Raw genomic sequence first — 27,877 nt, 5'->3', positions numbered from 1 at the left:
TTTAAATGGGTAGAAAACCATTGCACAGTAAACATAAGAGAGCCTCAATCAAGGTGGACTTACACACTTCCGAGATTGTGAGAAAATTGAGTCAAAACGTTAAGGTTGTCGGTCAACAATTTTGTGAACGAGTAACGATTATGCGCAGAGAACTGGTGCACATTGTTTAGTGCATATGCGTATTTAGTGCATCACAAATCTATATTGATGAGGAGGCACGATTCGTTAACGATAACCGAGTATGGAAATACATTGTCTTCATCAGAAAAGTAGACTTATTTGTGAAGGGATGGACGAGCTGACATATTTTTGGGACGATTTGCGTTAAGAACTTGAGTGTTTTTTAAAACAAAACTTTGGTGGGAGATCTGAAATGAAGCGCTTCGCCTTTTAACGAAACAAGGATGAAATCCTGAATTATAAAAATTGTTAAAAGACCATTTGCTACCACTTTTTTCAGAAACAAAATAACACCAATTTCACATTTACTCAAGATTCAACATGTGTGCACATCTGTCTTACTTCTTTCGCAATCTAATGGTTTCTTTTATCCATATTCTTTGAAAACGTTGCTCTGCTCCTTTTATAATCACTCTATCCTTGTTTTCTGTGTTCCTGGACGTGAGAATATCCGCAACCTTGCTTTTTATGTTGATTACTTTACTTCTCTGAACACTTTCCAGGGTTGGCGTCCACTTCCTTACATCAGCACATATCCAGCCAGCAAGGCTGCAATTTCTTTTTACTCTGACTGTCTCAGTGACGAGTTTCGTCACACCAACGTTCGCATTCAGGTAAATGCATTTCCCTCAGCTAGAATAATTGTAGTACTTGTCAATTTTTAGTGTCTCATACCCATGCTGGTTGCAACAAAAGTGGCCTCATACGAAATCAGTGAGGCCAATAATCTCTTTGTCGTTACACCTGAGAACTACGCAAAGCAAGCTGTCCGGGCCATAGGACGATTTGAAATTATTACTGGTTGTGTCCAACATGATGTCCAGGTGAACATCAACAACAACAGTTTGGTCTCCTCTGTAAAGATGATAGCTGGGAAAAGAGTGAAGAGAATAGAAACGCTCTCAAAATGAGAAACGTTTAAAGAAACATGAATTAAGAAAAGATCACAAAGTAGCAGTGAAGTCAGTGAACTCAGTGGTAGTAAATGGTACATTTGATGTTAACTGTTCACACCGCTTTGATAGATAGAATTAGGATGCATTTGAATTATATATTTTTAAATACGTCCTTGCTACAAGGAGCTCTAAAATTTCGTGCTCTAGAATTTCACAACTATTCACTTGTAAGTATGCGAAAATTGGTGGAATTTCACAACTCTCGTCTTCCATCAGTGTTGAGATTAATAAGATCTTAAAAGAACGAGAATTTAGAAAGGAATGCGTTCACATGGCATACATGTTACCTTGCACCAGAAAAAGATGTTTATTATTATGGAGTCTTTCTTTTAAACTGGGTTCTTCCTCATCATGCAAAATTTGTGCTGAAGTCTCTACCATACGGCGACTCTCATGAATTTAAAATTTCGCAAAACCTCGTTCGCGGTATGGTATCTATGTGCGTTTCCATTACAACACCGATAGTTATCGTTACACTCCTCGCTGTTACCCTATCCAGCACAGGATGAGACTTGTTAGATAGGTGCGCAACTTCAACGACCTTACTCGCCTGTACAGAAAGTGTTTTTTTCCAGGTTTTAGGTGGTTTCATAGTTTCATTTGTTTTTAAAATATGCCGCTGTGCACAACGTCTCTTGAAGATTTCTCCACTGCAACAATCTCAGTAAAAAAAAATCTCCTTGGTAAATTAACGCATGTTAAGGAGGTAGTATCTTAAACAAAATTATTAAGATTATGCGAACTATCTCAGAAAAGAGATAACTGCTTTGCCACGGCTACCCGACACTTGCCCTGCTTACAAGAAATCGATAACATTACCATACGAATCTCCCGTTTACTCCAGATTTCCTCATAGTTATCTTGGTTTGAACGAAATGCGCTGAGTGTTTTGTGCTGGGATGCCGTTTGAACTTTTTCTCTGAAATTTTTTGTGGCTCCCAAATTACGGTGCAACTTTCTAATTGTGTAGTTAAGGGCAGTTTTTGCAGAAATTTTTGATGTTGAGTTTTTCCTACTAGTGGGTAGGTTCGGGTTTGTTGCGAAAAGCGAAAACATCAGAGCGAAAATGAAAAACAGCCACTGCAAATGCAAGAAACGATGATTCTAGTATAAATAGTCCTCGCGCAATTTCACAACTAATTCATTCTATGCGTCTTCGTTTCATTGCTTGCATGAGAGCAATAATTCCTTCGCCTGCTCAACTGAACGACCTCATACTCTTGATCCATCTGTTTCCTGAATTTATAGCGGTGTGCGTCATGATATTTGCAAACTATGTTCCAAACACCACCTTCTCGTCGACAGACCCTAGCATCGAAAAATTTTGCGAATGTGCTTTAAACTGTACTTCTAACAAGCAAAACAACTAACAAAATCTACTTTATAGCTCTGACCGTATGATTTGAACGAGTCGTCGAAAGGCAGCATTCCACGAAATTGAGTGGTAGAGACAGCGGTAGCAACCAATTGTCTGCCTCTCTCGTAGACGCGCGGCGTACTTGTAATCTGCGCCCTTAAAAGCATCACCCCACGAATCTGAGGTGGTACGGATTTCAGGTGGAGTATTCGTATACGGGATCGTAGGTTATGGAGAGAAGGGTGATTCCGTCCATTTCTTCCTAATCGCCGTAAAAAACCGGAAGATGCGGCACCACACAAGGCTGGCGCGCCCCAACTCCTTGTCGAAAATAGTGCGCCAGAGCCGTATCTTCCCGGCCGTTTTTTTACGGCAATTAGGATGAAATGGACGGAATCACCCCTCTCTCCATAATCTACTATCCCGTATACGAATACTCCACCTGAAATCCGGACCACCTCAGATTCGTGAACTGGTGCCTTTAACTCTACCTTTTCACGGCAAGAGCCCAACATGGTCAATTTTGTTGTACGATACCTTTCGAAACAGGTTCGCATGCTTTTACCGTGGCTCATCAGTATCTCAGATTACTTAGCAGGAGTGTGTTGGCACATTTTAAAAACTTGTTAGATAGTCATGGTTACTTTTCGCTCTACACGGTGGTTTGGTTTGACACTTTTTTTGCTAATTGAAGTGCATACTAGGACATTTTATTAAAAGCTAAAAACGATTATATGGAATTAATATCAGTTCTTATATTAGACAAATCAGCTAAATATCTCTTGTGACGATACATTAATAGGAATCGCAAACACTGCGAATAAGTCAACTACAGTGACTAAGAAGTTGCTCTTTGGTGTATTTCACAGGTAGGCAATTTTGTGCATCTTCAGAATATGATTCGCAAGCGACTGGTGCACAACGATTTTTATGGCTACGTGTTTCTTGTTGTCTATCTATTCACCTGTATCACCTATGTTCTGGTTGTTCGTCGATTTGCTCGAGCGGGTGCTAGTAATTCTTCCAAATATTCCAATCGCGCGCAAGAGCTGCCCAGTGATTTCCGTTCTCCCCAGAGGCTCAAAGAACATCCCATTTTTCCTTAAAAAAAAAAAAGCTGTGTAAACGAGTCTAACTATCATATCGGAGTCTTTTGTAATGTTTTCCATGACTAGTTGCTCACGGTTCTGATTCAACGGTTGTCGTTGAACGCGTTACGTGTCCGACCTACCTAATTTTATTAACCTTGACGTATGCGGCAGTGTCTCTGATCCTCGAACGTTGGCGTAGGACTAGACTTTGAATCTTCTCTTTCACTTGCTCAAAGCGGGATACCAGTAGCACCACTTTTGAGCATTCTATGCGGCTGACCGCACTGTCTTCCTACTTGCGAAACACCCACGTTTTCGAAGGGTAGGTCAAAGCAAGAAGAACATTGGAGTTGAAAAGGGGTGAAGATCGAGCAGGCTGATTCTGGTTTTTTTTCACTACATCCTCGATGCTTTTATGTGCTTCCCAAGCCGCTCCTTTCCTTATGCGCAGATTGATGGTGAGCTCGTTAATCATGTAAATCCCCTAACTTAGACGCACAAAGCTGCAGCATCCGGATACATATCGTTCCATTGGGTGATGTTGGGTCGTCAGAAATCCATCTGTTCCTCATGATCATCGTTTTGGCCACGTCAAACCGAACAAAACCAATCTTTTTGCATGTTTCATCTAATTTCACCCGCATTCGCTCTGCCTAGTTGATGCTTGATGTTGTCAAAACGATTTCATCAGCGAAACAAAAATGGTTCAACTGCCGACTGTGAACTTTCGATCGCATGTTATCCAATTCCAGTTCTCGCTTTACGTGGCACAATGTTAGTCAAGTTATTTTAGTTGAGAGAAATGACACCACGTTGTTTTGGTTGGGAGAAGCAAGTTATTCTATTTGGGAGAAGTGGTATAAGCAATCGAGATATGCGTTCTTGTAAGAACATCGGCATGGTAAGATGATTATTTGTGATGTGTTGATTTCTGACGACCTGTATGCCCTGAAATGGACGATTCAATTCACAACTCGAGTGATCAGATCCTTCCACAGCTAGACAGACAAAACTCTGAGTATATCCTTGGAGATTAACGTAGCAGCTAGACCAACTAAAGCACAGCTAAGATTAGAGAAGATTAGTGGTGAACACTGACTGATTGATAAGGAGGGCCAATGATTCGGATGTCTCATTCAGAAGAATCAGAAGTGGTACTTGAGATATGGCGGAATTTCCAGTGTAACTGAGAGGAATTCTTCCTTGCGATCTATCTTAGAGTTTTATGCGAATATAGAATGCTTCCAGCGATTTTGTGAACTAACCTTATAAGCGTTGCCCCACGATTTTAACACTAATTTCAAAACAGGCTCTTATGTTCTTTGGGTGCCAGAAGGTTTAGATTGAGCTATTCTTGCTATTCATCTGCTGTTTGATACGAACCCACTCCATAAGGCAGATTATGACGTTCCTGGGACCGCGCATACAAGTCTGATTGCTACCTGCTCGTGGTGGTCCGTAGCTGTAACTAAATCAGTCAGACGTTCGAGTGTACGCATTGGAAACGTACGAGCTATATAAATTGAGCTATTATATGGCGAAACATTTCTATACATTGCAAAAAGATGCTGTCCTCTAACACATCGCCAAAGCCCATAACCTGAAAGGTCATCTGCCTGAAATGAGTATGGGATCCTTGACAACAACCATTCGTTTCGTCACGCTGAAATGCCGAACACTATTGAGTGAACTCTAACAAACCGCCCCATCTGGGCTCCTGCGATATCTCTCTGTGCCGTTTGCTGCACTGGAGGAAACACGCATGAGAGATTGGCCCGTCATCAGCATCGAAAATTACACCATATACTGCGGCAGTGCTGATGAGAAGAAAGTAGCTGCGCGATAGCTGTGAGGAACGATTACAACAACTTGGTGGAGGAAATTGGCTCAACGTCATCTAGATACGCCTCCGTACGACTGCGAGATCGCAGAGTACGTAAACTCTGGATCATAACTGCCCTCACGCACGTACGGAAACCGCTTAGGACAACAGTAAGGACGCCTTCTACGATGAAATTAATGCGTTGATATCTAAATTACCCAGTCTGGGTGTGGTCATTATCGGAATCGACGCAAATGCGAAGACGGGACTCGAACAACAATGCGATGTGCTAGGAAAATGGTATTATCCAGCGGAGCGCACGTCGGACAATGGTGACCTCATTTATGGTGGTTCATTTATGTGAATACACGGGCCTCATCATCGCCTCCACGTTTAAGAGGAATCATCGACGTCATCAGCTCACGTGGCAGGGTTCAACTATTTAACGTCTGAAGAACAGCGCAAGCGGAAGATGAGGACTCTTCAGCTTCCGGGTGAAACTTCAGCTGGACTACGTTCTGACGAGGAGTATCGCTCAGTCAGACTTCCGAAAGCCCAGAGCTGTTTTGGACGTTGCTTTCGACTCTAATCACCGTCCAGGCTGTCCTTCCTTAAGTGAAAATACACATAGATGCGATGTTCGGAGCCGGTGCTCTGACTACCCTCACCTTTGAACGGTTGGCAAAATGACCCCTTCACTTGAGCTGCACTTCAAGGGCTAAACTCTCTTCACCTGAGGAGGGTCCGGCTTCTCCCTATCGCACCTGTGGAAATACAGTGGTCCAACTATGAGTGGAAGACACGGTGGTTTTGAAAGCCTAGTATCATGATCATGATATATAATAACGGGCTTATTCTGTTACGTGTGTCTGTGTGTGTCAGTCACGAAATTAAAAAAGGGGGGTGCGACGGGTCCACTGGCGTCGGGTTGTTGCTTCGACGCTAGAAGGCTATAAAATGGGGTGCGACGGGTCCACCGACACCAGATACCTATAGGAGGGGGTGCGACGGATCCACCGGTGCCACATACCTGTAGAGGGGGGTGCGACGGGTCCACCGACACCAGATACCTATAGGAGGGGGTGCGACGGTCCACCGACGCCAGATACCTATAGGAGGGGGTGCGACGGTCCACCGACGCCAGATACCTATAGGAGGGGGTGCGACGGTCTACCGGTGCCAGATACCTATAAAAGCGTGTGCGATGGGGCCACCGGTGCCAAATACCTGTAGAGGTGGGTGTGACGGTCCACCGACGCCAGATACCTATAGGAGGGGGTGCGACGGGTCCACCGACGCCAGATACCTATAGGAGGGGGTGCGATGGGGCCACCGGTGCCAGATACCTGTAGAGGTGGGTGTGACGGTCCACCGACGCCAGATACCTATAGGAGGGGGTGCGACGGGTCCACCGACACCAGATACCTATAAAATGGGGTGCGACGGGTCCACCGACGCCAGATACCTATAGAGGTGGGTGCGACGGTCCACCGACGCCTGATACCTATAGGAGGGGGTGCGACGGGTCCACCGACGCCAGATACCTATAGGAGGGGGTGCGACGGGTCCACCGACGCCAGATACCTATAGGAGGGGGTGCGACGGGTCCACCGGTGCCAGATACCTATAGGAGGGGGTGCGACGGGTCCACCGGTGCCAGATACCTATAAAAGCGTGTGCGATGGGGCCACCGGTGCCAGATACCTGTAGAGGTGGGTGCGACGGTCCACCGACGCCTGATACCTATAGGAGGGGGTGCGACGGGTCCACCGGCGCCAGATACCTATAGGAGGGGGTGCGACGGGTCCACCGGTGCCAGATACCTATAAAAGCGTGTGCGATGGGTCCACCGACGCCAGATACCTATAGGAGGGGGTGCGACGGGTCCACCGACGCCTGATACCTATAGGAGGGGGTGCGACGGGTCCACCGACGTCAGATACCTATAGGAGGGGGTGCGACGGTCCACCGGTGCCAGATACCTATAGGAGGGGGTGCGACGGGTCCACCGGTGCCAGATACCTATAGGAGGGGGTGCGACGGGTCCACCGACGCCAGATACCTATAGGAGGGGGTGCGACGGGTCCACCGGTGCCAGATACCTATAGGAGGGGTGCGACGGGTCCACCGGTGCCAGATACCTATAGGAGGTGGGTGCGACGGGTCCACCGACGCCAGATACCTATAGAGGGTGCGCGGCGCCAGATACCTTAGGAGGGGGTGCGACGGGTCCACCGACGCCAGATACCTATAGGAGGGGGTGCGACGGGTCCACCGGCGCCAGATACCTATAGGAGGGGGTGCGACGGGTCCACCGATGCCAGATACCTATAGGAGGGGTGCGACGGGTCCACCGACGCCAGATACCTATAGGAGGGGGTGCGACGGGTCCACCGGTGCCAGATACCTATAGGAGGGGGTGCGACGGGTCCACCGGCGCCAGATACCTATAGGAGGGGGTGCGACGGGTCCACCGGTGCCAGATACCTATAAAAGCTTGTGCGATGGGGCCACCGGTGCCAGATACCTATAGGAGGGGGTGCGACGGGTCCACCGACGCCAGATACCTACAGGAGGGGTGCGACGGGTCCACGGTGCCAGATACCTATAGGAGGGGTGCGACGGGTCCACCGGCGCCAGATACCTATAGGAGGGGGTGCGACGGGTCCACCGGCGCCAGATACCTATAGGAGGGGGTGCGACGGGTCCACCGGTGCCAGATACCTATAGGAGGGGGTGCGACGGGTCCACCGGTGCCAGATACCTATAGGAGGGGGTGCGACGGTCCACCGACGCCTGAAAAGATAAAAAGGGGTGCGACGGGTCCACCGGCGCCAGATACCTATAGAAGGGGGTGCGACGGGTCCACCGGCGCCAGATACCTATAGGAAGGGGTGCGACGGGTCCACCGGCGCCAGATACCTATAGGAGGGGGTGCGACGGGTCCACCGGCGCCAGATACCTATAGAAGGGGGTGCGACGGGTCCACCGGCGCCAGATACCTATAGGAGGGGGTGCGACGGGTCCACCGGTGCCAGATACCTATAAAAGCGACGGTCCACCGACGCCAGATACCTATAGGAGGGGGTGCGACGGGTCCACCGGCCGCGATACCTATAGGAGGGGGTGCGACGGGTCCACCGACGCCAGATACCTATAGGAGGGGGTGCGACGGGTCCACCGGTGCCAGATACCTATAGGAGGGGGTGCGACGGGTCCACCGACGCCAGATACCTATAGGAGGGGGTGCGACGGGTCCACCGGTGCCAGATACCTATAGAAGGGGTGCGACGGGTCCACCGGCGCCAGATACCTATAGGAGAGGGTGCGACGAGTCCACCGGCGCCAGATACCTACAGAAGGGGGTGCGACGGCTCCACCGACGCCAGATACCTATAGGAGGGGGGGAGGTCCACCGGTGCCAGATACCTATAGGAGGGGGTGCGACGGGTCCACCGACGCCAGATACCTATAGGAGGGGGTGCGACGGGTCCACCGGTCACCGGTGCCAGATACCTATAGGAGGGGGTGCGACGGGTCCACCGGCGCCAGATACCTATAGGAGGGGGTGCGACGGGTCCACCGGCGCCAGATACCTATAGATCTATAGGAGGGGGTGCGACGGGTCCACCGGTGCCAGATACCTATAGGAGGGGGTGCGACGGGTCCACCGACGCCAGATACCTATAGGAGGGGGTGCGACGGGTCCACCGGTGCCAGATACCTATAGGAGGGGGTGCGACGGGTCCACCGGCGCCAGATACCTATAGGAGGGGGTGCGACGGGTCCACCGGCGCCAGATACCTATAGAAGGGGTGCGACGGGTCCACCGGTGCCAGATACCTATAGGAGGGGTGCGACGGGTCCACCGGTGCCAGATACCTATAGAAGCGGGTGCGACGGGTCCACCGACGCTAGATACCTATAGCAGAGGGTGCGACGGGTCCACCGGCGCCACATACCTATAAAGGGGGTGGGGTGCGACTTGGGTCCACCGGTGCCAGATACCTATAGAGGGGGTGCGACGGGTCCACCGGCGCCAGATACCTATAGGAGGGGGTGCGACGGGTCCACCGGCGCCAGATACCTATAGGAGGGGGTGCGACGGGTCCACCGGCGCCAGATACCTATAGGAGGGGGTGCGACGGGTCCACCGGCGCCAGATACCTATAGGAGGGGTGCGACGGGTCCACCGGCGCCAGATACCTATAGGAGGGGGTGCGACGGGTCCACCGACGCCAGATACCTATAGGAGGGGGTGCGACGGGTCCACCGACGCCAGATACCTATAGGAGGGGGTGCGACGGGTCCACCGGCGCCAGATACCTATAAAAGGGGTGCGACGGGTCCACCGACGCCAGATACCTATAAGGGGGTGCGACGGGTCCACCGGCGCCAGATACCTATAGGAGGGGGTGCGACGGGTCCACCGACGCCAGATACCTATAGGAGGGGGTGCGACGGGTCCACCGGCGCCAGATACCTATAAGGAGGGGTGCGACGGGTCCACCGACGCCAGATACCTATAGGAGGGGGTGCGACGGGTCCACCGACGCCAGATACCTATAGAGGGGGTGCGACGGTCCACCGACGCCAGATAACTATAGGAGGGGGTGCGACCGGTCCACCGGCACCGGATACCTGCAAAAGGGGGTGCGACGGGTCCACCGGTGCCAGATACCTATAGGAGGGGGTGCGACGGGTCCACCGGCGCCAGATCCCTATAGAAGGGGGTGCGACGGGTCCACCGGTGCCAGATACCTATAGGAGGGGGTGCGACGGGTCCACCGACGCCAGATACCTATAGAAGGGGGTGCGACGGGTCCACCGACGCCAGATACCTATAGGAGGGGGTGCGACGGGTCCACCGACGCCTGATACCTATAGGAGGGGGTGCGACGGTCCACCGGTGCCAGATACCTATAGGAGGGGGTGCGACGGGTCCACCGACGCCAAATACCTATAGGAGGGGGTGCGACGGGTCCACCGCTGCCAGATACCTATAAAAGCGTGTGCGATGGGGCCACCGGTGCCAGATACCTGTAGAGGTGGGGTCCACCGGCGCCAGATACCTATAGGAGGGGGTGCGACGGGTCCACCGGCGCCAGATACCTATAGGAGGGGGTGCGACGGGTCCACCGGCGCCAGATACCTATAGGAGGGGGTGCGACGGGTCCACCGGCGCCAGATACCTATAGGAGGGGGTGCGACGGGTCCACCGGCGCCAGATACCTATAGAAGGGGTGCGACGGGTCCACCGGTGCCAGATACCTATAGAAGGGGTGCGACGGGTCCACCGGTGCCAGATACCTATAGGAGGGGGTGCGACGGGTCCACCGGCGCCAGATACCTATAGAAGGGGGTGCGACGGGTCCACCGGCGCCAGATACCTATAGGAGGGGGTGCGACGGGTCCACCGGCGCCAGATACCTATAGGAGGGGGTGCGACGGGTCCACCGGCGCCAGATACCTGTAGAAAGGGGTGCGACAGGTCCACCGGCGCCAGATACCTATAGAAGGGGGTGCGACGGGTCCACCGGCGCCAGATACCTATAGGAGGGGCGACGGGTCCACCGACGCCAGATACCTATAGGAGGGGGTGCGACGGGTCCACCGGCACCAGATACCTATAAAAGGGGGTGCGACGGGTCCACCGACGCCAGATACCTATAGGAGGGGGTGCGACGGGTCCACCGACGCCAGATACCTATAGGAGGGGGTGCGACGGTCCACCGGCGCCAGATACCTATAGGAGGGGGTGCGACGGGTCCACCGACACCAGATACCTATAAAATGGGGTGCGACGGGTCCACCGACGCCTGATACCTATAGGAGGGGGTGCGACGGGTCCACCGACACCAGATACCTATAAAATGGGGTGCGACGGGTCCACCGACGCCAGATACCTATAGGAGGGGGTGCGACGGGTCCACCGACGCCAGATACCTATAGGAGGGGGTGCGACGGGTCCACCGGTGCCAGATACCTATAGGAGGGGGTGCGACGGGTCCACCGACGCCAGATACCTATAAAATGGGGTGCGACGGGTCCACCGACGCCAGATACCTATAGGAGGGGGTGCGACGGTCCACCGACGCCAGATACCTATAGGAGGGGTGCGACGGGTCCACCGACACCAGATACCTATAAAATGGGGTGCGACGGGTCCACCGACGCCAGATACCTATAGGAGGGGGTGCGACGGTCCACCGACGCCAGATACCTATAAAATGGGGTGCGACGGGTCCACCGACGCCTGATACCTATAGGAGGGGGTGCGACGGGTCCACCGACGCCAGATACCTATAGGAGGGGGTGCGATGGGGCCACCGGTGCCAGATACCTATAGGAGGGGGTGCGACGGGTCCACCGACGCCAGATACCTATAGGAGGGGGTGCGACGGGTCCACCGACGCCAGATACCTATAGGAGGGGGTGCGACGGGTCCACCGACGCCAGATACCTATAAGATGGGGTGCGACGGGTCCACCGACACCAGATACCTATAAAATGGGGTTCGACGGGTCCACCGACGCCAGATACCTATAGGAGGGGGTGCGACGGGTCCACCGACGCAAGATACCTATAAAATGGAGTGGGACGGGTCCACCGACGCCTGATACCTATAGGAGGGGGTGCGACGGTCCACCGACGCCAGATACCTATAGGAGGGGGTGCGATGGGGCCACCGGTGCCAGATACCTATAGGAGGGGGTGCGACGGGTCCACCGACGCCAGATACCTATAGGAGGGGGTGCGACGGGTCCACCGCTGCCAGATACCTATAAAAGCGGGTGCGATGGGGCCACCGGTGCCAGATACCTGTAGAGGTGGGTGCGACGGTCCACCGACGCCAGATACCTATAGGAGGGGGTGCGACGGGTCCACCGGTGCCAGATACCTATAGGAGGGGGTGCGACGGGTCCACCGGTGCCAGATACCTATAGGAGGGGGTGCGACGGGTCCACCGACGCCAGATACCTATAGGAGGGGGTGCGACCGGTCCACCGACGCCAGATACCTATAGGAAGGGGTGCGACGGTCCACCGACGCCAGATACCTATAGGAGGGGGTGCGACGGGTCCACCGACACCAGATACCTATAAAATGGGGTGCGACGGGTCCACCGACACCAGATACCTATAAAATGGGGTGCGACGGGTCCACCGACACCAGATACCTATAAAATGGGGTGCGACGGGTCCACCGACACCAGATACCTATAAAATGGGGTGCGACGGGTCCACCGACGCCAGATACCTATAAAATGGGGTGCGACGGGTCCACCGACGCCTGATACCTATAGGAGGGGGTGCGACGGGTCCACCGACACCAGATACCTATAAAATGGGGTTCGACGGGTCCACCGACGCCAGATACCTATAGGAGGGGGTGCGACGGGTCCACCGACGCCAGATACCTATAGGAGGGGGTGCGACGGGTCCACCGACACCAGATACCTATAAAATGGGGTTCGACGGGTCCACCGACGCCAGATACCTATAGGAGGGGGTGCGACGGGTCCACCGACGCCAGATACCTATAGGAGGGGGTGCGACGGGTCCACCGACACCAGATACCTATAAAATGGGGTTCGACGGGTCCACCGACGCCAGATACCTATAGGAGGGGGTGCGACGGGTCCACCGACGCCAGATACCTATAAAATGGGGTGCGACGGGTCCACCGACGCCTGATACCTATAGGAGGGGGTGCGACGGTCCACCGACGCCAGATACCTATAGGAGGGGGTGCGATGGGGCCACCGGTGCCAGATACCTATAGGAGGGGGTGCGGCGGGTCCACCGACGCCTGATACCTATAGGAGGGGGTGCGACGGTCCACCGACGCCAGATACCTATAGGAGGGGGTGCGACGGGTCCACCGACACCAGATACCTATAAAATGGGGTGCGACGGGTCCACCGACACCAGATACCTATGAAATGGGGTGCGACGGGTCCACCGACGCCAGATACCTATAGGAGGGGGTGCGACGGGTCCACCGACGCAAGATACCTATAAAATGGAGTGGGACGGGTCCACCGACGTCTGATACCTATAGAAGGGGGTGCGACGGGTCCACCGACGCCAGATACCTATAGGAGGGGGTGCGACGGGGCCACCGGCGCCAGATACCTATAGGAGGGGGTGCGACGGGTCCACCGACGCCAATAGGAGGGGTGCGACGGGTCCACCGACGCCAGATACCTATAGGAGGGGGTGCGACGGGTCCACCGGCGCCAGATACCTATAGGAGGGGGTGCGACGGGTCCACCGGCGCCAGATACCTATAGGAGGGGGTGCGACGGGTCCACCGACGCCAGATACCTATAGGAGGGGGTGCGACGGGTCCACCGACGCCAGATACCTATAGGAGGGGGTGCGACGGGTCCACCGACGCCAGATACCTATAAAATGGGGTGCGACGGGTCCACCGACACCAGATACCTATAAAATGGGGTGCGACGGGTCCACCGACACCAGATACCTATAAAATGGGGTGCGACGGGTCCACCGACACCAGATACCTATAAAATGGGGTGCGACGGGTCCACCGACGCCAGATACCTATAGGAGGGGGTGCGACGGGTCCACCGACGCCAGATACCTATAGGAGGGGGTGCGACGGGTCCACCGACGCCAGATACCTATAGGAGGGGGTGCGACGGGTCCACCGACACCAGATACCTATAAAATGGGGTTCGACGGGTCCACCGACGCCAGATACCTATAGGAAGGGGGTGCGACGGGTCCACCGACGCCAGATACCTATGGAGGGGGGTGCGACGGGTCCACCGACACCAGATACCTATAAAATGGGGTTCGACGGGTCCACCGACGCCAGATACCTATAGGAGGGGGTGCGACGGGTCCACCGACGCCAGATACCTATAGGAGGGGGTGCGACGGGTCCACCGACGCCAGATACCTATAGGAGGGGGTGCGACGGGTCCACCGACGCCAGATACCTATAGGAGGGGGTGCGACGGGTCCACCGGTGCCAGATACCTATAGGAGGGGGTGCGACGGGTCCACCGACGCCAGATACCTATAGGAAGGGGTGCGACGGGTCCACCGCTGCCAGATACCTATAGGAGGGGGTGCGACGGGTCCACCGACGCCAGATACCTATAAAAGGGGGTGCGACGGGTCCACCGACGCCAGATACCTATGAGAAAGGGGTGCGACGGGTCCACCGACGCCAGATACCTATAGAAGGGGGTGCGACGGGTCCACCGACGCCAGATACCTATAAAAGGGGGTGCGACGGGTCCACCGACGCCTGATACCTATAGGAAAGGGGTGCGACGGTCCACCGACGCCAGATACCTATAGGAGGGGGTGCGACGGGTCCACCGGCGCCAGATACCTATAGGAGGGGGTGCGACGGGTCCACCGACGCCAGATACCTATAGGAGGGGGTGCGACGGGTCCACCGGTGCCAGATACCTATAGGAGGGGGTGCGACGGGTCCACCGGTGCCAGATACCTGTAGAGGTGGGTGCGACGGTCCACCGGTGCCAGATACCTATAGGAGGGGGTGCGACGGGTCCACCGGCGCCAGATACCTATAGGAGGGGGTGCGACGGGTCCACCGGCGCCAGATACCTATAGGAGGGGTGCGACGGGTCCACCGACGCCAGATACCTATAGGAGGGGGTGCGACGGGTCCACCGACGCCAGATACCTATAGGAAGGGGTGCGACGGTCCACCGACGCCAGATACCTATAGGAGGGGGTGCGACGGGTCCACCGACGCCAGATACCTATAGGAAAGGGGGTGCGACGGGTCCACCGACGCCAGATACCTATAAGAGCGTGTGCGACGGGTCCACCGGTGCCAGATACCTGTGGAAGGGGGTGCGACGGGCCCACCGGCACCAGATCGCTATAAAATGGGGTGCGACGGGTCCACCGACACCAGATACCTATAAAATGGGGTGCGACGGGTCCACCGACGCCAGATACCTATAGGAGGGGGTGCGACGGGTCCACCGACGCCAGATACCTATAAAATGGGGTGCGACGGGTCCACCGGACGCCAGATACCTATAGAAGGGGGTGCGACGGGTCCACCGACGCCAGATACCTATAGGAGGGGGTGCGACGGGTCCACCGACGCCAGATACCTATAAAAGGGGGTGCGACGGGTCCACCGACGCCAGATACCTATAGGAGGGGGTGCGACGGGTCCACCGGGCCAGATACCTATAGGAAGGGGTGCGACGGGTCCACCGACGCCAGATACCTATAGGAGGGGGTGCGACGGGTCCACCGACGCCAGATACCTATAGGAGGGGGTGCGACGGGTCCACCGGCGCCAGATACCTATAAAAGGAGGGGGTGCGACGGGTCCACCGACGCCAGATACCTATAGGAAAGGGGTGCGACGGGTCCACCGGCGCCAGATACCTATAGGAGGAGGTGCGACGGGTCCACCGGTGCCAGATACCTATAGAAGGGGGTGCGACGGGTCCACCGGTGCCAGATACCTATAGGAGGGGGTGCGACGGGTCCACCGACGCCAGATACCTATAGAAGGGGGTGCGACGGGTCCACCGGTGCCAGATACCTATAGGAGGGGGTGCGACGGGTCCACCGGTGCCAGATACCTATAAAATGGGGTGCGACGGGTCCACCGACACCAGATACCTATAGGAGGGGGTGCGACGGGTCCACCGACACCAGATACCTATAGAATGGGGTGCGACGGGTCCACCGGCGCCAGATACCTATAGAAAGGGGTGCGACGGGTCCACCGGAGGGGGTGCGACGGGTCCACCGGCGCCAGATACCTATAGGAGGGGGTGCGACGGGTCCACCGGCGCCAGATACCTATAGGAGGCGATGCGACGGGTCCACCGGCGCCAGATACCTATAGAAGGGGGTGCGACGGGTCCACCGCCGTCAGATACCTATAGAAGGGGGTGCGACGGGTCCACCGGCGCCAGATTCCTATAGGAGGGGGCGCGGCGGGTCCACCGACGCCAGATACCTATAGGAGGGGGTGCGACGGGTCCACCGACGCCAGATACCTATAGAAGGGGGTGCGACGGGTCCACCGACGCCAGATACCTATAGAAGGGGGTGCGACGGGTCCACCGACGCCAGATACCTATAAAATGGGGTGCGACGGGTCCACCGACGCCAGATACCTATAGGAGGGGGTGCGACGGGTCCACCGACGCCAGATACCTATAGGAGGGGGTGCGACGGGTCCACCGGCGCCAGATACCTATAGGAGGGGGTGCGACGGGTCCACCGACGCCAGATACCTATAGGGGGGGGTGCGACGGGTCCACCGACGCCAGATACTATAGAAGGGGCGACGGGTCCACCGACGCCAGATACCTATAGGAGGGGGTGCGACGGGTCCACCGGCGCCAGATACCTATAGAAGGGGTGCGACGGGTCCACCGACGCCAGATACCTATAGAGGGGGTGCGACGGGTCCACCGACGCCAGATACCTATAGAAGGGGGTGCGACGGGTTCACCGACGCCAGATACCTATAGAAGGGGGTGCGACGGGTCCACCGGCGCCAGATACCTATAGAAGGGGTGCGACGGGTCCACCGGCGCCAGATACCTATAGAAGGGGGTGCGACGGGTCCACCGACGCCAGATACCTATAGAAGGGGGTGCGACGGGTCCACCGGCGCCAGATACCTATAGGAGGGGTGCGACGGGTCCACCGGCGCCAGATACCTATAGGAGGGGGTGCGACGGGTCCACCGGCGCCAGATACCTATAGGAGGGGGTGCGACGGGTCCACCGACGCCAGATACCTATAGGAGGGGTGCGACGGGTCCATCGGCGCCAGATAGCCTTAGGAGGGGGTGCGACGGGTCCACCGGCGCCAGATACCTATAGAAGGGGGTGCGACGGGTCCACCGGCGCCAGATACCTATAGAAAGGGGTGCGACGGGTCCACCGGCGCCAGATACCTATAGGAGGGGGTGCGAATGGTCCACCGGCGCCAGATACCTTTAGAAGGGGTGCAACGGGTCCACCGGCACCAGATAGCCTATATGAGGGGGTGCGACGGGTCCACCGGCGCCAGATACCTATATGAGGGGGTGCGACGGGTCCACCGGCGCCAGATACCTATAGAAGGGGGTGCGACGGGTCCATCGGCGTCAGATACCTAGAGAAGGGGGTGCGACGGGTCCACCGGCGCCAGATACCTATAGAAAGGGGGTGCGACGGGTCCACCGGCGCCAGATACCTATAGGAGGGGGGTGCGATGGGTCCACCGACGCCAGATACCTATAGAAGGGGGTGCGACGGGTCCACCGACGCCAGAAACCAATAGAAGCTGGTGCGATGGGTCCCTCGTGCCAGATACCTATAGAAGGAGGTGTGACGGGTCCACCGGCGCCAGATACCTATAGAGGGGGTGCGACGGGTCCACCGGCGCCAGATACCTATAGGAGGGGGTGCGACGGGTCCACCGGCGCCAGATACCTATAGAAGGGGGTGCGACGGGTCCACCGGCGCCAGATACCTATAGAGGGGGTGCGACGGGTCCACCGGCGCCAGATACCTATAGAAGGGGGTGCGACGGGTCCACCGGCGCCAGATACCTATAGGAGGGGGTGCGACGGGTCCACCGGCGCCAGATACCTATAGAAGGGGGTGCGACGGGTCCACCGGCGCCAGATACCTATAGGAGGGGGTGCGACGGGTCCACCGGTGCCAGATACCTATAGGGAGGGGTGCGACGGGTCCACCGGCGCCAGATACCTATAGAGGGGGTGCGACGGGTCCACCGACGCCAGATACCTATAGAGGGGGTGCGACGGGTCCACCGACGCCAGATACCTATAAAAGGGGGTGCGACGGGTCCACCGGCGCCAGATACCTATAGAAGGGGGTGCGACGGGTCCACCGGCGCCAGATACCTATAGAAGTGGGTGCGACGGGTCCACCGGCGCCAGATACCTATAGAAGGGGGTGCGACGGGTCCACCGGTGCCAGATACCTATAGAAGGGGGTGCGACGGGTCCACCGGCGCCAGAAACCTATAGATGGGGGTGCGACGGGTCCATCGACGCCAGATACCTATAGGAGGGGGTGCGACGGGTCCATCCGACGCCAGATACCTATAAGAAGGGGGTGCGACGGGTCCACCGATGCCAGATACCTATAGAAGGGGGTGCGACGGGTCTACCGGCGCCAGATAGCTATAATATGGGGTGCGACGAGTCCACCGGCGCCAGATACCTATAGAAGGGGGTGCCGCAGGTCCACCGGCGCCAGATACCTATAGGAGGGGGTGCGACGGGTCCACCGGCGTCAAATATCTATAGAAGGGGGTGCGGCGGATCCACCGCCGTCAGATACTTATAGAAGGGGGTGCGACGGGTCCACCGGCGCCAGATACCTATAGGAGGGGGTGCGACGGGTCCACCGGCGCCAGATACCTATAGGAGGGGGTGCGACGGGTCCACCGACGCTAGAAACCTATAAAATGGGGTGAGACGGGTCCACCGGCGCCAGATACCCACAGAAGTGGGTGCGACGGGTCCACCGGCGCCAGATACCTATAAAAGGGGGTGTGATGGGTCCACCTGCGCCAGATACCTATAGAAGGGGGTGCGATGGGTCCACCGACGCCAGATACCTATAGAAGGGGGTGCGATGGGTCCACCGACGCCAGATAGCCTTAAAAGGGGGTGCGACGGGTCCACTGGCGCCAGATATGCATAGGAGGGGGTGCGACGGGTCCACCGGCGCCAGATAGCTATAGGAGGGGGTGCGACCGGTCCACGGCGCCGTCCTAGAGGGGGTGCGAGCGCCAGATACCTGTAGAAGGGGGTGCGACGGGTCCACCGCGCCAGATACCTGTAGAAGGGGGTGCGACGGGTCCACCGCGCCAGATACCTATGGAAGGGGGTGCGACGGGTCCACCGCGCCAGATACCTATAGAAGGGGGTGCGACGGGTCCACCGCGCCAGATACCTGTAGAAGGGGGTGCGACGGGTCCACCGCGCCAGATACCTATAGAAGGGGGTGCGACGGGTCCACCGACGCCAGATACCTATAGGAGGGGGTGCGACGGGTCCACCGGCGCCAGATACCTATAGGAGGGGGTGCGACGGGTCCACCGGCGCCAGATACCTATAGGAGGGGGTGCGACGGGTCCACCGGCGCCAGATACCTATAGAAGGGGGTGCGACGGGTCCACCGACGCCAGATACCTATAGGAGGGGGTGCGACGGGTCCACCGGCGCCAGATACCTATAAAAGGGGGTGCGACGGGTCCACCGACGCCAGATACCTATAAAAGGGGGTGCGACGGGTCCACCGGCGCCAGATATGGGAGGGGTGCGGGATACCTATGAGGAGGGGTGCGACGGGTCCACCGGCGCCAGATACCTATAGAAAGGGGTGCGACGGGTCCACCGGCGCCAGATACCTATAGAAGGGGGTGCGACGGGTCCACCGGCGCCAGATACCTATAGGAGGGGGTGCGACGGGTCCACCGGCGCCAGATACCTATAGGAGGGGGTGCGACGGGTCCACCGACGCCAGATACCTATAGGAGGGGGTGCGACGGGTCCACCGACGCCAGATACCTATAGGAGGGGGTGCGACGGGTCCACCGACACCAGATACCTATAAAATGGGGTTCGACGGGTCCACCGACGCCAGATACCTATAGGAGGGGGTGCGACGGATCCACCGGTGCCAGATACCTGTAGACGGGGGTGCGACGGGTCCACCGACGCCAGATACCTATAGGAGGGGGTGCGACGGGTCCACCGACGCCAGATACCTATAGGAGGGGGTGCGACGGGTCCACCGGTGCCAGATACCTATAGAAGGGGTGCGACGGGTCCACCGGCGCCAGATACCTATAGAAGGGGGTGCGACGGGTCCACCGGCGCCAGATACCTATAGAAGGGGGTGCGACGGGTCCACCGACACCAGATACCTATAAAATGGGGTGCGACGGGTCCACCGACGCCAGATACCTATAGGAGGGGGTGCGACGGGTCCACCGACGCCAGATACCTATAGGAGGGGGTGCGACGGGTCCACCGACGCCTGATACCTATAGGAGGGGTGCGACGGGTCCACCGACGCCAGATACCTATAGGAGGGGGTGCGACGGGTCCACCGGTGCCAGATACCTATAGGAGGGGGTGCGACGGGTCCACCGGCGCCAGATACCTATAGGAGGGGGTGCGACGGGTCCACCGACGCCAGATACCTATAGGAGGGGGTGCGACGGGTCCACCGACACCAGATACCTATAAAATGGGGTGCGACGGGTCCACCGACGCCAGATACCTATAGGAGGGGTGCGACGGGTCCACCGACGCCAGATACCTATAGGAGGGGGTGCGACGGGTCCACCGACGCCAGATACCTATAGGAGGGGGTGCGACGGGTCCACCGACGCCAGATACCTATAGGAGGGGGTGCGACGGGTCCACCGACGCCAGATACCTATAGGAGGGGGTGCGACGGTCCACCGACGCCAGGGGTAGCGACGGGTCCACCGGTGCAGATGTAGGGGGGGCGACGGGTCCACCGCGCCAGATACCTATAAGGGGGTGCGACGGGTCCACCGACGCCAGATACCTATAGGAGGGGGTGCGACGGGTCCACCGACGCCAGATACCTATAAAAGGGGGTGCGACGGGTCCACCGACGCCAGATACCTATAGGGGAGGGGGTGCGACGGGTCCACCGACACCAGATACCTATAAAATGGGGTGCGACGGGTCCACCGACGCCAGATACCTATAGGAGGGGGTGCGACCGGTCCACCGACGCCAGATACCTATAGGAGGGGGTGCGACGGTCCACCGACGCCAGATACCTATAGGAGGGGGTGCGACGGGTCCACCGACGCCAGATACCTATAGGAGGGGGTGCGACGGGTCCACCGACACCAGATACCTATAAAATGGGGTGCGACGGGTCCACCGACGCCAGATACCTATAGGAGGGGGTGCGACGGGTCCACCGACGCCAGATACCTATAGGAGGGGGTGCGACGGGTCCACCGACGCCAGATACCTCTAAAAGGGGGTGCGACGGGTCCACCGACGCCAGATACCTATAGGAGGGGGTGCGACGGGTCCACCGACGCCAGATACCTATAGGAGGGGGCGACGGGTCCACGGGATACGGGAGGTCACCGACGCCAGATACCTATAGGAGGGGGTGCGACGGGTCCACCGACGCCAGATACCTATAGAAATGGGGTGCGACGGGTCCACCGACGCCAGATACCTATAGGAAGGGGGTGCGACGGGTCCACCGACGCCAGATACCTAATAGAAGGGGGTGCGACGGGTCCACCGACGCCAGATACCTATAGGAGGGGGTGCGACGGTCCACCGACGCCAGATACCTATAGGAGGGGGTGCGACGGGTCCACCGACGCCAGATACCTATAGGAGGGGGTGCGACGGGTCCACCGACGCCAGATACCTATAGGAGGGGGTGCGACGGGTCCACCGACGCCAGATACCTATAAGAAGGGGGTGCGACGGGTCCACCGACGCCAGATACCTATAAAGAGGGGTGCGACGGGTCCACCGACGCCAGATACCTATAGAGGGGGGGGGTGCGACTGGGTCCACCGACGCCAGATACCTATAGGAGGGGGTGCGACGGGTCCACCGACGCCAGATACCTATAGGAAGGGGGTGCGACGGGTCCACCGACGCCAGATACCTATAGGAGGGGGTGCGACGGGTCCACCGACACCAGATACCTATAAAAGGGGGTGCGACGGGTCCACCGACGCCAGATACCTATAGGAGGGGGTGCGACGGGTCCACCGACGCCAGATACCTATAAGAAAGGGGTGCGACGGGTCCACCGACGCCAGATACCTATAGGAGGGGGTGCGACGGGTCCACCGACGCCAGATACCTATAGGAGGGGGTGCGACGGGTCCACCGACACCAGATACCTATAAAATGGGGTGCGACGGGTCCACCGACGCCAGATACCTATAGGAGGGGGTGCGACGGGTCCACCGACGCCAGATACTATAAAGGGGGGTGCGATGGGCCACCGGCGCCAGATACCTATAGGAGGGGGTGCGGCGGGTCCACCGACGCCTGATACCTATAGGAGGGGGTGCGACGGTCCACCGACGCCAGATACCTATAGGAGGGGGTGCGACGGGTCCACCGACGCCAGATACCTATAGGAGGGGGTGCGACGGGTCCACCGACGCCAGATACCTATAGGAGGGGGTGCGACGGGTCCACCGACACCAGATACCTATAAAATGGGGTGCGACGGGTCCACCGACGCCAGATACCTATAGGAGGGGGTGCGACGGGTCCACCGACACCAGATACCTATAAAATGGGGTTCGACGGGTCCACCGACGCCAGATACCTATAGGAGGGGGTGCGACGGTCCACCGACGCCAGATACCTATAGGAGGGGGGTGCGACGGGTCCACCGACACCAGATACCTATAGAAGGGGGTGCGACGGGTCCACATGGGGGCGACGGTGCCAGATACCTATAGGAGGGGGTGCGACGGGTCCACCGACACCAGATACCTATAAAATGGGGTGCGACGGGTCCACCGACGCCAGATACCTATAGGAGGGGGTGCGACGGTCCACCGACGCCAGATACCTATAGGAGGGGGTGCGACGGGTCCACCGACGCCAGATACCTATAGGAGGTCCACCGACACCAGATACCTATAAAATGGGGTTCGACGGGTCCACCGACGCCAGATACCTATAGGAGGGGGTGCGACGGTCCACCGACGCCAGATACCTATAGGAGGGGGTGCGACGGGTCCACCGACACCAGATATATAAAGGGGTTCGACGGGTCCACCGACGCCAGATACCTATAGGAGGGGGTGCGACGGGTCCACCGACGCAAGATACCTATAGGAGGGGGTGCGACGGTCCACCGACGCCAGATACCTATAGGAGGGGGTGCGACGGTCCACCGACGCCAGATACCTATAGGAGGGGGTGCGACCGGTCCACCGACGCCAGATACCTATAGGAGGGGGTGCGACGGTCCACCGACGCCAGATACCTATAGGAGGGGGTGCGACCGGTCCACCGACGCCAGATACCTATAGGAGGGGGTGCGACCGGTCCACCGACGCCAGATACCTATAGGAGGGTGGGGTGGGGCGACGGTCCACCGACGCCAGATACCTATAGGAGGGGGTGCGACGGGTCCACCGACACCAGATACCTATAAAATGGGGTGCGACGGGTCCACCGACACCAGATACCTATAAAATGGGGTGCGACGGGTCCACCGACACCAGATACCTATAAAATGGGGTGCGACGGGTCCACCGACGCCTGATACCTATAGGAGGGGGTGCGACGGTCCACCGACGCCAGATACCTATAGGAGGGGGTGCGATGGGGCCACCGGTGCCAGATACCTATAGGAGGGGGTGCGACGGTCCACCGACGCCAGATACCTGTAAAAGGGGGTGTGACGGGTCCACCCGGCGTCGGGTTGTCGCGCTGGCGCCAGATAGCTATAACTTGGGGTGAGACGGGTCCCGCGGAATCGAAATTGTGGGCAATAACTTCGCGTGTATGTCGCAGAAGATAAATGATTAAAGCCGTTTCATATCCGTGGCCACTGGGCGCGTTGGTTTTCATCTTCATGACTGCTCCGCGTATCTATTTCTTTCTTCGTTCGCCTCAAGTTGGTAGCATGCCATTCTCAGAAAGTGGAAACACGCATGCAAACGGCTGCTTAAATAATAGCAAGATGTTTATGTGATCTGACGTGGAACGTTGTCTTTATCAGTAGGATGATGTCTTTCACGTTATTTTATGCCAAAGCACCATTCTTTGATAACCGTTTATAGAAAACAGGAGAAAACCCCATATTTCGCAAGATATTTTTAAATATTGTGTATAACATATTGATAAGGAGTGTTTGAAGCTGAAGCTCGAACGTTCTGCAAATGTAGAACTGACGCGTTTAGAAAGAAGACTATGAAATCTTTCGCTTTTACTTATAATATAAAAAAAAGAAGAAAGATTGTTGGATATACACAAGTCCAATTTCATAGAACTAATAACACTATTATGAATTTTCGTTGATCAGTGAAAGCGAGCGAAGCAAATACTACAGAAAGTCTGAAGTCCGGCTTTAGCCGGACGGGTTAAGAATATATTAGCCCACCGTCTTTCTGGTCACGCTTGGAAGACCAAGAAATCAGTCACTGGGAACATGTTCAGAATAGCCCTAAGGGTGACATCTGATGTCCAGGAGGGGATCAGTGCGATTAACCTAGCGCAACGGATCTCAACTTCCAATACATTGCTAATGTACCGCGGAGGCTACGTCTTGTTGCGCAGTGAGATTATGCCGCAGCGGATGACTCGAAAAAGATCATTTTCTGCTTGTTTTTCATAACCGGGGACTGGAGTAAGGCGATCAGTACCAGTCTGATTAGGAGTGATTTCGATGACCAAGTGAGAGTTGTGGAAATACCTCTAACAAATCTCAAGAATCAGTTAATCCTAAACAGGAGGTTCCATCGCATTTGCCCGACTACAAACTGGGTAACATGCCCATTTGCTAAGGCAGGACTCTGCATGATCTCTAGTGTAGTTTATTTAATTTCGAACGAAACATGTGAACAATAACATATTGGCGAAACAGGGCGACCTCTTTGTGTTTATATTAAAGAACATCTAGATGGGATGAAACATCCAAACGCAGCCACCACTCTAGCAACTGATCGCAGAAAATGTCATGAAAATGCTCCCTCCTGCATAGCTGCCGCGGTCCTATCGTACGAACTTGAAACTGTGGCTCGCAAAACTTTGGAAGCGTTTTGGATAAACGCTAAAAGTCCAAAAATGAATAGAAAAGAAAGCTGCATAATCGTAACTAACGAGCTGGCTCTATATCAAGACATTTGCGGGTTTTGAACAACAGTATCATATGCGGGTCACATTCAAATTAGTATAAGCGGGACGATTTTATCACGCAGAAGTCTGCTATTATCACAGCATGCGGCTACTTAGGTAAGCACAACGATTTCGGCTTTTTTTATTTCGGTTTTGGATATAGCATTTTACAGATTGATGACTTGTTCTGGATAAGGCATTTGAGAGGATATGTTACACTTTACACTTTTTGACTTTCCAGGCTCTGACGAAGGCGACGACGCCGAAACGTTAGCCGGAATAAAGTTTGTTAAAAATCTCGGCTCTTGCTTGAATTTGACAATCGATAAATACGTAAAGTTTCATATAGAACTTTTGGATAATTTGATGGTGGCAGATTTTAAAACCAGATGGTCCACGTTTTGCTACTCGAATATATTCCTTTCTGATCGTGTGGAAGGTGACGCTATCCCTTTCATGTGAACGATTATTTATTACTCATTATCACGTATTATTACCCATTCATCATTTTGTGTATCGTATGGCTGTAAACAAATGTAGTGTTTTCAGATCGCTTTGGGAACGTTGATTTCATTTTGGGTGTTCAAACAAATTTATGTGCCGATCGTCATGCTAGGAATTCATAAAGAGCGGGTAGCTGCTTATCAAAGAAGTCACCGGAAGGATGCTTAACATTCGTTTAACTAATTAACGTTTAACTTTAACTCTTACTGCCAATAACTTTAATCAATTTCGTGACCTTCAATTTATTACGTTTGGGATATTTTTCATAATAGTTCAAAGTAATGAGTAGTTTCGAACCGTATTCTCATCATAATTGTTGAGCAAAACTAATTCCCGCTTGCTGAATTTCACAGAACAACTTGCTCATGTTTGCTTTTCTTCATACTCTTTTTATATTATTATTTTGCTTTATTAATACTGGATTGAAGAAGAGGTTTTGAATAAAATTTCCTTCATTTCAAATGTGTATTTTTATTACAATAAGATCTCAATTGCGCTTTGCTGATGACATCGTACTGATAACACCTAGCATCAGCCAAGCAGAACGAATGCTGACCGAATTCAACGAAACATGTGGATGCATCAGTCTTCAGCTGAATCTAGACAAGACGATGTTCATGCGGAACGGACGGGTCTCGGATGCCCCATTCACGCTCAACGGAACGAACATATCCGAGTGCACCAGCTACGTTTATCTGGGTCGGGAACTAAACATGATGACTACCTGACCCCCGAGCTGGGCAGGAGGAGACAAGCGGCTTGGGGAGCGTACAAGAGCATCGAGGATGTAGTGAAGAAGACCAGGAACACCCGGCTCCGTGCTCACCTCTTCAACACCACCGTACCTCCTGCTTTGACCTATGCTTCGGAAACCTGGGCATTTCGCAAGCAGGAAGAAAACGCGGTGAGCGTCATTGAACGCGCAATTGAGAGAGTGATGCTAGGAGTATCCCGTTCCACGCAAGTGAGGGACGGGATTCAAAGTTCTCTCCTACGTCAGCGATCGAAGATTAGAGACGCCGCCGCGTTTGCCAAGGAAAGTAAAATAAGGTGGGCCGGACACGTGATGCGCTTTAACGACAACCGTTGGACCAGAGCCGTGAGCGACTGGGTTCCCCGCGATATTAAGCGCACTACAGGAAGACCGCCGACCCGATGGTCAGATTTCTTCACGAAGTCCTTTAAAGAAAAGTATGATGCTCTTCGTGTCCCACGCGAAAGGAGGAACCACTGGGCTACTCTGGCACGCGTCCGGAACAAATGGAAGAATTACTGGCGCCCGCTCGACCAGTTCGAAGATCAACGGGTGTCAAGGTGATCAAGGTGATCAAGATCTCAATCAGTGAGATAGTTTCCATCAGGATTTATAAAATGCGTTCAACAACTCATCAGCTTTCAATTTCTGTGGCGCAACACTGTGGCGACTGCAAAGAGATAAGTGTTCTCACTTCCAGCTCCTATATTCAGAAGAAGATGGTTGTCCGTAGAAAGGAGCTGCATTGAGGCAATAAGCAGCACAAGGTAGTAGAGTAGAATCGCTAATTCTTCGACGCGGATGCACGTTTTTTTCGTCTTCTGTCCAAGAATTAGCGATTCTACTGTAGTTCTTAAGTCTTTTGGCTGGTCAACCTCGTAACATGAGAACATGATGAAATGTTGTAGACAGACGTTACCAGGCTCAAAGCGTTTACCTGGTGAATAGCGTGGCAATGGCATTAGGCTTCACTTTCAAAGCATCGCGTAGTCTCGTTGACGAAGGCAGGAGTATCTCCAGAACGAGTTTAACCATCGAACGATATCTCTTCTGAGCAGAAGTGCTGATACCACCGACATACCATGGGTTTAGAGATGATGTCTTTGAACGCACCGTAGATGTTAGCGGCGGCATTTCTCCGACTATTTTCTCATAAATTTTCATAGTAAGCGATCCGTTACTGATAGTTCGGTCAACTAAAGTCATGATCTTCTGACCGGAAGTGTTGATACCAACGATTTATCGTGGGTTCGGAAGTGGCAGGGGCGGGTGTGGTGTAGCGGTTAGAGGTTCCGCTTCCTGCACGATCGA

The 27,877-nt window shown here is 55.7% G+C and overlaps 4 protein-coding genes across 5 annotated transcripts in view; 2 read left to right on the top strand and 2 right to left on the bottom strand.

The window, feature by feature from the left end:
• The window catches only part of RB195_022215 (uncharacterized protein), a gene marked incomplete at both ends in the record, with an annotated part of 47,409 nt that extends 21,429 nt beyond the window's left edge, over nt 1-25,980 (top strand). The window contains 3 exons of the mRNA XM_064209263.1: nt 684-794; nt 846-1,004; nt 25,858-25,980. Of these exons, the coding sequence (XP_064065144.1) occupies nt 684-794; nt 846-1,004; nt 25,858-25,980 (393 nt within the window). The remainder of the gene's footprint in view (nt 1-683; nt 795-845; nt 1,005-25,857) is intronic.
• Nucleotides 25,981-26,383: 403 nt separating this feature from the next.
• On the top strand, nt 26,384-27,130 carry RB195_022214 (uncharacterized protein; the record flags this gene model as incomplete). Of its 2 annotated transcripts, none has more annotated exons than XM_064209261.1 (1): nt 26,384-27,130. In XM_064209261.1, one exon carries the CDS (start codon nt 26,384-26,386, stop codon nt 27,128-27,130), a length of 747 nt encoding a protein of 248 aa, XP_064065142.1. The 2 variants fall into 2 exon arrangements, with proteins under 2 accessions (XP_064065142.1, XP_064065143.1); XM_064209262.1 differs by having other exon boundaries at nt 26,390-27,130.
• A 77-nt stretch (nt 27,131-27,207) lies between these two features.
• RB195_022213 (uncharacterized protein) lies at nt 27,208-27,528 on the bottom strand (the record flags this gene model as incomplete). The annotated part of the gene is made up of 1 exon (XM_064209260.1): nt 27,208-27,528. The coding sequence occupies one exon, from the start codon at nt 27,526-27,528 to the stop codon at nt 27,208-27,210; it is 321 nt and encodes a 106-aa protein (XP_064065141.1).
• On the bottom strand, nt 27,500-27,772 carry RB195_022212 (uncharacterized protein; the record flags this gene model as incomplete). The annotated part of the gene is made up of 1 exon (XM_064209259.1): nt 27,500-27,772. One exon carries the CDS (start codon nt 27,770-27,772, stop codon nt 27,500-27,502), a length of 273 nt encoding a protein of 90 aa, XP_064065140.1.
• Nucleotides 27,773-27,877: the final 105 nt, after the last annotated feature.

Source organism: Necator americanus, chromosome X, assembly GCF_031761385.1.
Source record: "Necator americanus strain Aroian chromosome X, whole genome shotgun sequence".
Lineage (NCBI taxonomy): Eukaryota > Metazoa > Nematoda > Chromadorea > Rhabditida > Ancylostomatidae > Necator > Necator americanus.
The sequence above is the reverse complement of the archived record's forward strand: the minus strand, read 5'-3'. Positions and strand labels throughout refer to the sequence as shown.